The sequence below is a fragment of the Manihot esculenta genome, chromosome 16 (assembly GCF_001659605.2).
Source record: "Manihot esculenta cultivar AM560-2 chromosome 16, M.esculenta_v8, whole genome shotgun sequence".
In the NCBI taxonomy this organism is placed as follows: Eukaryota; Viridiplantae; Streptophyta; class Magnoliopsida; order Malpighiales; family Euphorbiaceae; genus Manihot; species Manihot esculenta.
The window spans coordinates 32496712-32509848 of record NC_035176.2 but is presented as its reverse complement, the minus strand read 5'-3'; the positions used below and the strand labels follow the sequence as shown (position 1 = coordinate 32509848).

The following is a 13137-nucleotide window of genomic DNA, read 5'->3' as shown; positions in this document are numbered from 1 at the left end:
TAAGCGCATTAAATAACAGTATTTTGTCTATTTATGTTTGGCCAAATCCAATGCACTGTTCCTTTGAACCTTTGTTTTCTACCACGCGATTTTAAACCACGTGCATTTACGTCTTCTCTTCTATTAACTAAAATTCTCTTTTAAACAAGTTAATTATTCATTTTGCATTCAAATTCCCTAGCCCAACTAACATTAGTCAAAGGCAACTGAGGCCGACATCAGAATTGGAACTATTACCTTGACTTAGGCCAAGCCCGGTTTCGATTTGGAATCCACGGTTCAATTTAATTTGCAGATCAAATTGAAATTGATTCAATTTTAAATGGATTTAAAAATTTTGTTTTTCTATTTATTTTTATAAAAATAATTAATTAAAATTAATTATATATAATTTAAGTAAAAAAACAAAAAAAGTATTTTATAAAACGCATCATGCATTATATTTTAAATTGAAAAATTATTCAATATGCTGGTATTTTACATGAAAATACTACTACTTTATATCAAGATAGAAACTTATTTTATTTCTCCAATTTTACTCGTGATTCTGAAATTATTTCTTTTAAATTCGTGCATTATTTTCAAATTTGGATAATTTTAGTTAATTTTATCAAGTTGATGGGATTTTGTTTCAAGTTTAAAATTTTATTGGCTACATTTTTATTATGAAAAACTCAGGGTATATTTCAATAAGATGTTTAAGAGTTTTTGAAAGGTAGTGGTACGCTCATAATTGTTAAAACTGCAGCTCTTCGTCACTGTTTACTCTTTACGATAAAATTTTTATTTTTTAATATTTATATTTTTAAAATAATTTAAAATTTTTAATTTACACATTTAAATATTTTTAAATTAAATTTAATTTTGAATGATCTTAAACTTTTATTAAACTCTAAAATTAATATTTTTATTAGATGGATTCGTCATTATGTCACTCAAATTATTCATATTTTAATTAAAAATTTTATTAGATATAATCATCTGATATTATTTTTTATTTAATAAAATTTTATTAATATAATCTTAAATTTTATTTAAAAAAAAAACTCTAATTTTATGAAGTAAGAATTAATTAAAATTTACTAAATAAAAGAGATAATCTCAAAGTAGGTGAGTCTATTAAGTTTAACTAATTTTAGTAATTTGGATGGATAAGAATGAGAGTACAGTTGGGTAATCGAACGTGGGAGTGGGACAAAAAATGTCAACGAGGAGACAACACGCGCAACAGAAAGTGAGTGGGAAAAGCCAGACACATCCAGAAGAGCAATATCTGCCTTGTCGATACATATACTGTTGGCTCTTTCTCAGCTTTCTAAAAACCTACGATTTCCCCGTTCTTTAAAAAACATCATTCTATATTCTTACCACCCTCTTTTTTTTTTTTTTTTGTCCCGTCTAATTCCCTCGTATATCCCACCCCTACTAATTTTTTCTGCTTATTTAAACATTAAAATATTTAAAAAATTAATATATAAAATTTGTGACGTAGCCGTAAAAGCAACATGGCACTGGAGGCTTGAATGGTTTTGAGGTGAGGTTATATACGTCATTTGGAAGGAAATTGACGGCTATTGATTGGCAGCGTATCTGCAGCAGCAGATTTTCTAGATTTGGAGGCTCTCCCAATGCGCTTGTCGTGTGCTCTCTTCCTTTTTACACTTTGTGACGTGGCGGTGAGTGAAACTCACCGCTTTCAATTTCCCACCACTTTTTCTTTCTTTCTTCTACGCATCTCCCACCCTTGTTCATTCATCCCGCTTCCTATCGACACTTTTCTTTACTTTCCTTGTTTTTTTTTATACAAAATATAATTTAATACCTATAATTTAGTAAATTTATACATTTTTTTCTTGAAAATTTAAAAAATTAATCATAAATATATATATATATATTTTAATATTTAACTAATTAAATATGTAATAATTATTAGCCATTAAAATAATTAATTTTTTTATTAAAAAAAATATATAGTTAGAAACGCAAACGCGCATCTTGAGAAGGTAGAGCCGCTCAATTGAAGGGTGGTCCCACAAAATAAAATCTGAGTACAGAAAAACTGTTCACGCGCACGCGAGCGTACTACGGGAAAACATAATAACATGATCATTAACGCCCTCAGATTACACACCCACCTCTCACATCACTTAGATTACCAAATCCAAAGGCTTCCATCTCTTTTTTCACGACCTCAATGGACGGTCCTCATCTGCCACCCCATTACCAAACTTCTCAGATCAACCGTCCATATTGTTGCTTACACAAGATTATCCCATACCTTTATTCTACACGCAAAGTCAATGACCGTATGTGAAGAGTTGCTATCACGTGTGCCAAGCCCTATCATTCTCGTGCTACGTGTCCACGGACGACAAGTTTATTTCTTGTGCATGTAAAACGGGATTTTTTTTTCTTTTTCCATTTTGGAATTCACGGGAGAGATTACTCTATAAAGGAAATTTTGTTTTAAATTTCATTTTAAAAATAATATAAATTAAAATTTTACCCTTTGAAACCGTCTTTCAATAGAAAAACAATAAAAAATGAAATATTTTTTTATAAATCATTCTACATCTACTCATAATTTGAATTAAAATTTTTTATTAAAAAAAATATTCACACCATCGAATTATATTAAATTTATGGATAAAATTAACAAACTCCTTAATTTTATATAAGTTATATTCATATATACTATGCAACCGATATAAAATTTTAAATGATCGGTCTATATAATAAATTATATAGATTACAATAATTATATTATAGTTATGATTCTTTTTAGTTAAAATATATATTATATGATGTTCTGAAATTTAAAAAAATAGAATTTATTGTGATTGTGTCAGTTCTCCAATAGAGGAAAACGCTTTTTTCCTTTTATTCCTTTCCTTTTTGCCTGTTAGTATGACTAACTATTTTTCTATTACAGTGCCACATGTCTCTATCACTTAAATCTGTATATACGGATATGTCAGAGCTCCTTTTTACCATAAACGGCCATTTAATTTTCTCGACACGTATGCGAGTAGAATTGTGAGGTGACATAGCCTGCTCTTTTTTTTATCACATCATCATATTGAGCTTTTTTCAGAAAAGTCCATATGTGAGGTCTGTCTAGTTTAATTCTCTTCCGACTGGACTTAAATGCGCAATGTGGATTGTTTATTTTGAGGAGAGTCTGATGAATTTTGGACCTGCCTTCCTTATTAAAATTTAATTTTGTCTCGAACATAGAAAGTCCAGTGGTCATTTTCTTATATATGGAATTTTTTTTTTTACTTAAAAAGTGCGGATGGAAAACGGTGAGAGGACGGTGAGAGGATGATAAAGGAATAAAATTATTATTATTATTAGGGAAATTTACTTTTTAGTCCCTGAGGTTTAACGTAATTAACACTTCTGTCCCTCTATTTTGGCGACCCAACACTTAAGTCCCTCACTTTCTCTTCCGTCCAAATTCGTAGTCCTTCCGTCCATTTAAACCGTTTGGTCAAAGAGTCAAAAGTGAGAGGTGATAATTTTTTTCAAAAATACCCTTCTCTTAATGTGAAATTCCTTTTTTTTTTTTTCTCTTTCATGCTTTCTCTCTCCAGTTGCAGAAGAAGAAGAAGAAGAAGAAGAAGAAGAAGAAGAAGAAGAAGAAGAAGAAGAAGAAGAAAGAAGAAGAAGAAGAAGAAAGAAGAAGAAGAAGCTGCTGCAGAAAGAGTAGGAAGAAGAAGAAGAAGAAGAAGAAGAAGAAAGAAGAAGAAGAAGAAGAAGAAGAAGAAGTTGCTGTAGAAAGAGTAGGAAGAAGAAGAAGAAGAAGAAGAAGAAGAAGAAAGAAGAAGAAGAAGAAGGAAGAAGAAAGAAGAAGAAGAAGAAGAAAGAAGAAGAAGAAGAAGAAGAAAGAAGAAGAAGAAGAAGAAGAAGTTGCAGAAAAAGGAGGAAGAAGAAGAAGAAGAAGGTTAATTTTGTCAATTCACGTGTCCCAAACTGCTATTTTGGACGGAAGGACTACGAAGTTGGACAGAAAAGAAAGTGAGGGACTTAAGTGTTGGGTCGCCAAAATAGAGGGACAGAAGTGTTAATTACGTTAAACCTCAGGGACTACAAAGTAATTTTCCCTTATTATTATTTTGTTGTGTTTGAATAAGGAAAATAAAATATTGAAAAGAAAGTATTATAATTTTGGCATTTTTAACTTTATTTAAAGAGATTAGTTTGCAAAAAGTAGAAGAGAACAACATCAATTATTTTGAATTGTGAATGAGATGAAAATAAATAAATTCTAGATATGGGACCCAGTTAGAAAATGGCAGGAAAAATTAATTTATTATTATTATTATAGTAAATTATTTTTAAATATGTTAAAATTAATATATATGTTTTCATTTTTAAATATCAATTTATTAAAAGGATTAAAATACTGTTGAATATATAATACATTTTAATTTTTAAATTATGTTGAAATTAAACTTATATTTCTTGATTTTTAGAAAATAAATAGTCCATTACTTATATTTTAATTTTATCAAATTATAAAAGAAAATATTCTCATGAAAAGTCGTTTAATTAATGAAGTTAAAATATATGATCTAAAATGTTAAATTTTAAAACTTATAATAATTTAGTCCTGGCTCATTTAATTTATAATTGATTAATAATAAATTAAATAAAAAGATTATATAATTAGAAAATTTAATTACTAGATTATCTATTATTGAAAAAAAATACTAAATTATGAATTTTATTAAATTATAAAAATTATTATTGTAATGGGTTTATAAGCAAGTAAAACAGATTGGGCAAGGACCTGGTACCTTGAAGTTATGATGAGAGTTTTCTGTAGAAGGTCACATCTTACTCAAAGCTAAGCTCACCCATGGATCTTTGTCTCAACTTTACAGCTTATGATCATAAGATAAGTGCCTTTGCCTGTTATTTTCAATTAATTTTTGCCTTTAATCCACCCCCTGTATTTTTAATAGATTTGTCGTGATTATGTGCAATCAATAAATTTTAATTTAAAAATTAAAGTTTTTTTTTTTATTATAATGCCTCCATATTCAAAAGCTGGCTGCTTTTTGGATATAATTAGTTTTTTTATATATATATAAACCTATGGGGAGCACTGACATGACTTCCATGGAAATAACATGCTAAATTGGATATTATTGTAGGGTCTACTCATGAATCTTTTGCCCTTTTTCATTAATTTACACCTTGATTTTACTGTCGAAATTTTGAACCCTAACCCTAATTAGTGAGCAGTATTTAATTTAAATAAAAAAATTAATTCAATTGAATTAATTTAAAATTTAATTTAATTTTTTATTTATTTTAATTTAGTTTAATTTTTAATTTTAAAAATTTTGATTATTTTAATTTGAATTTAATAAAAAAATAAAAAAATAAATTAAATTAATTAATGATAATAATATATTATTTTTAATAATATAGAGAAATTATATTATATTAAAGTTAAAATATTTCAATTAAATTTTAAAATAATAAAAAATTAAATTTTTATTAATAGAATAGAAATAAATTGAGTTTTTGTTTATATTTTTTTCATACATATTTTTTTAATTTTTTAATTATATTCATATTGAAGACATTAAATTTTATAAAATATTAAAAAAATATTTTAAAGTTTTTTTTAAAAAATAAGATAAAATAAAATTATAATAATTAATTTATATATTATTATAATAATAATTTTAAAATACAATTAAAAAATTGGATAAAATTATGAGATAAAAAATATTATGCTGTAAATATTATTTTGTTAACATTGTTTTTTTTTAAAATAAAATTATCGATTGTATTAAATAAAAGGAAATATTTTAAATAGAAATGATTATATTTAATAAATTCTTTAACTAAAATAAAAACAGTTAAATTTATTATAAAAAATAAAAAATTTATTAAAATTTTAAATTGTTTAAATCAAATCGATTCAATATGATTTAATTTTTAATTAAAATTAATTTAATTTAATTTTTATAAATATTAAAATTTTAATTTTTAATTTATTACATTCCGTTCAATTTTAAATCCAACGGATCGATAAGTCATCGTGTTCACCATGTTGCTAGGGGTGAGCATTCGGTCGGTTCGGTTTAAAATCGAACCGAACCGAATAAACCGAAAACCGAAATTTGAGTGTTTATAAAAACTGAATCGAATCGATTTTGGTTAAAAATCGAATCAAATCGAATCGATCTGATTCAGTTCGGTTTGATTAGTTTTGATTTTTAATAATTTTTTTATTTTTTACACTTTATTTTTAATATTTTAAAATTTAATTAAAATATTTTAATTTTAATATGATTTAATTTCTATATATTATTGAAAAAACATATTATTATTACTAATCGGTTCACTTCGGTTTTTTCGGTTTTTTCTGATCAAAACCGAACCAAACCGAAATAACAGAAATTTTTGAAATTAAAAACCAAATCGAATCGAAATATATAAAAAACCGAACCAAAATTTTAAATCGATTCAGTTCGATCGGTTTTTTCGGTATGAACCGAATACTACTCACCGTACATGTTGCTAATTCTTAAACTGGAGATTTGGGTGTGTGGTGGGTTTCAGTGTTTGAGGCCCATTAGGATAATTTTAAGGACTTGTTGGAAACCACAATTGAAATTATCATCGAAAAATAATTAGTTTAAATTAAAAATTAATTAAAATTGAAATTAGTATAATTAAGACTTATTATTTATAATGAGAATTTTTTTACACCATCATAATTTTATATTTATTTAAATTATACCATAATTAATAATAAATATTTAAGTATTATATTAAATATTTTTTTAAATATAACACTCTATATGCTTATGTACTTATTTTTTTATCGGTAAAATACACATATAAAATAAATATCAAATAAAAAGTAAGCACAATAATATTATTTTTTTAAAAATTATATAAATTTTTTAAAAATAAATTTTAATATTTAATATTTTCTTCTAATATGCATAGATTATGGTAAATTTTTTCAATGTAAAATAAAATTTTAAATTTTAAATTTAATTTTTTTTCTCTCATAATTTTTATCTACATTATTATATATATATATATTTGAACAAATATAATTTTCTTCAATAGTATAAGAATTTGATTTTCTTAAATTTTTATAAAAATTAATTTTAAATTAACAATAAATCATGCCAAAATTATTAAAATTTTGCTAGAAATAATTTCATTAAAATTATTTAATACTAATATTCAGAAATTCATTATATTATTTTGTTAGTTAAAAATTTAATTTTTATATTTTTAATGATAAAAAATATGTAATATTTAAAATTTAAATATTATAAAAATATTAATAATGTGATAAAAATAATTATTATTTATAAGAATAAATATTTATATTTAGTTTAAAATGATAATGATGATGAATAAATTAAATCAATTTAAATATTATTATCAATTTATTTAATATAAAAGAGATTAATTAAATTTTATCATATTTAAATTTATTTCAAATAAATAAATTATTTAATAAATAAAAATAAATTAAATTTTATTAATAGAATAGAAATAAATTGAATTCTTATTTATATTTTTTCATACATATTTTTTTAATTTTTCAATTATATTCATATTAAAGACATTAAATTTTATTAAATATTAAAAAATATTTTAATATTTTTTTAAAAATAAAATAAAATAATAATAATTAAATTATAGATTATTATAATAATAAAATAATAATAATTTTAAAATAATTAAAAAAATAGATAAAATTAGGAGATAAAAAAATATTATGCCGTTAATATTGTTTTGTTAACAATGTTTTTTAATATAGAAAAAAAGGATTGAATAATAAAAATATAATTAAATTACATTAAAAGTATACAGTTATTTTTTTTTATTAAAACTAGTAATTGAAGGTATTATATAATTAAATATTAACAATTTTTTTAAAAAACAAAGTTTTAAAATAATATATATATATATATATATATATTGTCTTATGCTGTTGCCTTATTTAGTGGACGTTGTTTCGTCTAAAATCAAATCATGCTCAATGGCTTTTAAAAAGCTGCGGCACCGAGTATTGCTTTACGATGTGGCGAAGAAGCGAACCACGTGTGGGGCATGCTGAGTTGAACAAACGGACCTTGCGTGCCATGGCAGCCATTTGCGTTTTCTTCCAGAGTCGCGTTCAGTCTTGAGTACGCTCTCTGTCTTCTCCTTTCTGCGCCGACTGAGCTCCAACTGAAATTTTCTGATCAGGATGGTTGAGGAGGTTCTGTTTTTGAAAAGCCAAGTGAAGCGACGGCCGCCACCAGGCGTTTTCTAGATACAGTTTCTGCGTATAGGAGCATGTGGCTTTGGTAATAGCTCTGCCACATGGGGTTTTCTTCTGCTATTCTTTCCAATCTTCCAGCGGACACCTACCCGAAGGTCTGTCTCTCTCTCTCTCTCTCTCTTCCCACATGGGTCGGGGGTATCGTCCTAAATGATTAGAGAAGCTAGGGTTTGAGAAATTGTTAGGGTCAATATGGATTTTTATTTGTTAATTGACTTTTTTTCTAATCAAGTAATTAGTTATTCTCTATTTAGTGATGGCAAAATTTTCCTACTTTTCTGGGTTGTAGGATGCTGGTGCTTTCTTGGTATGATAATGCATGGACAATAGGAAATTTTCACTTTTCTTATGGTTAAAACTCGTTGTTTGGGATTAAGGATTAGTTGCTGTTGTTGTAGGTGGACTCTCATTTTAATTAAAATTTAATGGGTTTTATAAAAATTTGAGAAGTATAAATTGGATTCCAGCCAAAAACATTGTCAAAATTGTGCCTAGGCTTCAAGTTTAGTAGGTTTATATTGAAATAATATAAATGTTTTGGTGCAGTTGTTCCGGCTGAGGTTCAATGTGAAGCAGAATAGAGTGAATTTTATAACAACTGGAAAAATAATAAGACCTTCAAAGTGGATTGTCAAATCAGTCTTAAATTGCAGCAAGTCGAGCATTAATGACAATGGGGCAACTGAACCTGCAAGGATTCTTCTTGAGAGATTGTTTGCACAGACAAAGAAACTTGAAGAAGAAATGACCAGTGACTCTCAGCTTCCCAGGGATGTTCAACCAGGGTTTAACCTCGAAATCCTTGAGTCTGATCTTCTGGCTGTTTTGGATGCCTTGAGGAAGAAGGAAGAAGATCTTCAACATGCAGAGAAACAGGTTTTGTCAGAGCACAATGATTTAAACTTTGCAAAGCAGGAGTTGCAGCAACGTGAAAAAGAAATTGCTGTTGCACATTCCAAGCATGAAAAACTAGAAGGGGAGCTGAGAGAGGCCAATCTCAACCTAGCTTCTCAAGCCAGGCAGATTGAAGATATAAAGCTTCAACTTAAGGAGAGGGAGGAGGAGGTGGCTGCTGGACAATCTGCACTACTTATAAAGCAACATGAAATTGAAAAAAAGATAAGTGAATTGACAAAGAAGAGCGAGGAGGTTGCTAAAATGGACTCTGAACTGCAATACAAGGCTCAACTCTTGGATGAGGCCAATGAAGTTGTAAAGAAACAAGAAATTGAGATTCAAAGACTCAAAAAAGGTCTCCAAGAGAAAGAAAAAGAATTGGAAGTTTCTGTGGCTCTTAGAAAAGTTGAAGAGGAGAAGTTAAAAGTTGTACAGACCAATTTGGAGAAGCAGGCAATGGAATGGTTAATAGCACAAGAGGGTCTGAAGAGGTTGGCAAATGAAACATCTAAACGTATGGTAGAAACTAATGAAACTATGAAGGATTTCAAAAGGGTGAAAAAGCTTCTAGTTGATGTGAGAAGTGAGCTGGTTTCTTCGCAGAAATCTCTGGCATTCTCTAGAAAGCGAATGGAAGAACAGGACCTGCTATTAAAAAAGCAGCTATTGGAACTTGAAGAAGAGAGGGAGAGTGTAATGTCTTACATGACTAGTTTAAAAGATGCCCAAATGGAAGTTGAGAGTGAGAAAGGAAAACTTAGGGCTGCAGAGGCTCGAAACAAGGAGCTTGAACAAAAGTTATCCTTGGAGAAGGAGATCATGGAAGAGATACGTGAGGAGTTGAATAAAGAGAAATCTTCTTTGGAGCAGATGGTGCAGGAGATGTCTTATTTGCAGCAGGAACTAGCGGCAAAAAATACTGAATTTGGTGAAATGCATGATATTCTTCAGTTTAAAGAGTCAGAATTGGTGGAGGCTAAGCTAGAAATTCAGCATTTGAAATCTGTGCAGTGTTCTCTTCAGCTTCTCTCTGAGGAGAAAGATTTGCAACTCTTGGATGCAAAGAAGAAGTTGGAGGAATTAGACCAGGAGGTTGCTGAGCTAAAGATGCTCCTGAGCAGTAAAGAAGACCAACTAATTCAAGCCACAAATATGCTGATGGAGAAAGAGGAGCGTGTTCAGATGATGCAAGATGAGCTGAATGATGCAAGGCTGAAAATATCTGAAGCTGAAACTGTAGTGGAACGCATTGTAGATCTCACAAACAAACTGGTTATCACTGTTAAGGATGAAGATTATAATGCAGTTAGGCCATCTGGGAGCATGGACTTGGAACTAATTCGACAGCCATTGGACAAGACAAGTGATGATTTTAGTTTGCAGAAGAAACAGCTTGAAGGTGAGCTCAAGCTGACCAGAGAGAGCTTAAGAATGAAAGAAATGGAAGTCTTAGCTGCACAGAGGTCTCTGACAATCAAAGATGAGGAGCTTAAAGTCGTTTTGGGGAGATTAGATTCCAAGGAAAAGGAACTAAAAAGAATCAAGGATGAAATGCTTGAAGATGCTAATGATCTGAATAAGCTCTATTCTTTGGCACAAGAGAGAATTGGTGAGAAAAGTATTGGGGACTGGGCTATCGAGAAGCTTCAACTAGAGGCAGCTCAACTGGAAGTAGAAGCTGCAACCTGTGCTCTACAAAAGCTTGCTGGGATGAGTCGAGAACTTCTGAATAAAGCTAATCTAAGCGTTGAGGCTGATGACAATGTTGATATGTTCACACAAAGTAGCTCTGATTCTAAGATAAGCATTTTTGAGAACAATGAATGTTTGAAGGAGGTTAAAACAGGAGTTGCTCGATTATCAGCTTTGACTGAGCAGCTGGTGAAAGAAGCTGGTGTTGTTGTTGGTGAAGCCTAATGGGATAGTGAAGCTAGTCACCTGATTCTGTGTATAGGCATATAGATGTTAACTATTTTCTTCAGAATGTGATCATAACCTTGTTGGGTGTCAACTATCAAGTCAATTCTAGTAGTGCCGATTCTTGCTGTATGATGAATGTAAACTGAGACTTGTTTTTTCTACACAAGCTTTTAATCCAATTAATTCTTTCCAATTCTGTTACATGTCACTATTGGCGATCTGATAACAAAGATGCACAAGAAGAGAAGCAAGATGAGGAGGAAGAGGAAGGGGCTTCTTTAATAAATTCATTAAGGTCATTAATGACTGGAGTTTCCGGTTATCAGGTACGAAATAAATTCATCCCTTTCAGGCATAACTTAGTTCTCTTTTCTATTTGTTTAAGGTGTCAGCATAAGAATGTAGCTCAGACCATGTTACTTGTATGGCTCTAAAAATGGGTTCTGGAGTCTTAATCATGGTGGTGTCAACTATACAACTTGCTAAGGCATCAAACTAATAATTACCGAGTTATGGTGTATACTGAAGCAGAGCTCATAGTGAGTTGTACATAAAACTTGAAAAAAGATGGCTGCAATTTTAGTTTCCATTGAAGTTTGTGTTTGGTCAGTGGATTATTTCTGCAGTGTAAAAGTGGTCACAATCTAGCTCCATCTAGTCTGATGTTTGTTTTTCATGGATAGATAATAGATGGATTCTTTGACATCCATGGTATGCAATTCAACCGACCATACTTGGGTGATGGATGCTTATTTTAACAAGATCTATTTATTCATTATGTAACAATTATGCTCTCCCAATATAATCTAATTGCTTCTCTCTGTTTTTAAAGTATTTTATATATAAAAAAGATTTAGAAGTAAAAGAAATGCTTACCAAGTACTTCTAAATCCAATACATTTGATTTGAATTTCTAAAAATTTTATTATAATTAAGATATCAATTTAAATTTTGCTGGTCAACGTTGTCTAGCTTTAGTTGTATAGGTTGAATTTGGGGGAGATTATGGTTCCCTCCTCCCTCTCTTACGCTTCCAATAAACAAAAATTTAGATGTTACCTAAAATTTCAAATTAGTCATTCAAAATCAATTGAGTTAATTAAGTGATTTTAATTTAAAGAAAATGAATTTTAATTATTCAATGATTTGAATCTTATAAATCTACATATGAGAACCAAGTCTTTTGTTGGAAGTACTGGGAAGTTCCTTTAAAATAATGAGAGGTTTTCAAAATTTGAAATTCTTTTTAAAGAAAAATATTTTTGCTATCTCTAAAAATGAATTTTTGCATACCATTAATTACAATGTATTAAATTTCTAGGTTTTTTTTTTCCAACTCAAGTTATTGTGGAACCATTTCTTCTTGTATCTTGAATAGAAAGAGAAGAGGCGGTGTTTCTTTCGCCCGAGGTTTAGTTTGATTTTAGGTCCTATTTGATTAAACGTATTAATTTTTTAGAAATGACTTTTTAAGAAATAACTTTAACTAAGTTGTGATAAATAAGTTATTCAGCAAAACTATTGATTTTTTTGTGAAAAGTTAAGAAAAAATGTTAATTAAATAAAAATAATTTTCATATTTTTTGAGAATTTTAAATTCTTCACTTGAGTTATCTCCAACCAAACAGGGCCTTAGTTTAAAATTTGGAGGGATTCAAATTAGATTATAGAATCTCTTTAACTTTAATTAAATTTAATGATTAAATTTTTTTAAAAAGAAAATAAATTTTGAATCAGATTCATCCATTGATTTTAATTTAATATAAAATCAATTTTGATAAAAAATAAATCTGAATTAAATCAATTTAATTTCAAACCCTTTGTCCTTTTCATGTTGGTATAAACTTAAATCGGAACAAGAGGTGATATCCATACTATAATTAGATATGTTTGAATGAAATTTTTGTGCCTTGATGTGATTTTAGCTTCAAGCTCCCAAATCTCATTGGCTTGGCTTTTAGTGCAAAGAAGCCAAGACCAAAGAAAGTCATCCTGGACCCAGC

General features: G+C 28.5%; 1 protein-coding gene across 1 annotated transcript; it reads left to right on the top strand.

The window, feature by feature from the left end:
• Positions 1-7999: 7999 nt before the first annotated feature.
• LOC110603648 (myosin-2 heavy chain, non muscle) lies at positions 8000-11327 on the top strand. The gene is made up of 2 exons (XM_021741461.2): positions 8000-8412; positions 8864-11327. Exons 1-2 carry the CDS (start codon positions 8359-8361, stop codon positions 11129-11131), a joined length of 2322 nt encoding a protein of 773 aa, XP_021597153.1. The 5' UTR covers positions 8000-8358; the 3' UTR covers positions 11132-11327.
• The last annotated feature ends 1810 nt before the right edge of the window (positions 11328-13137 follow it).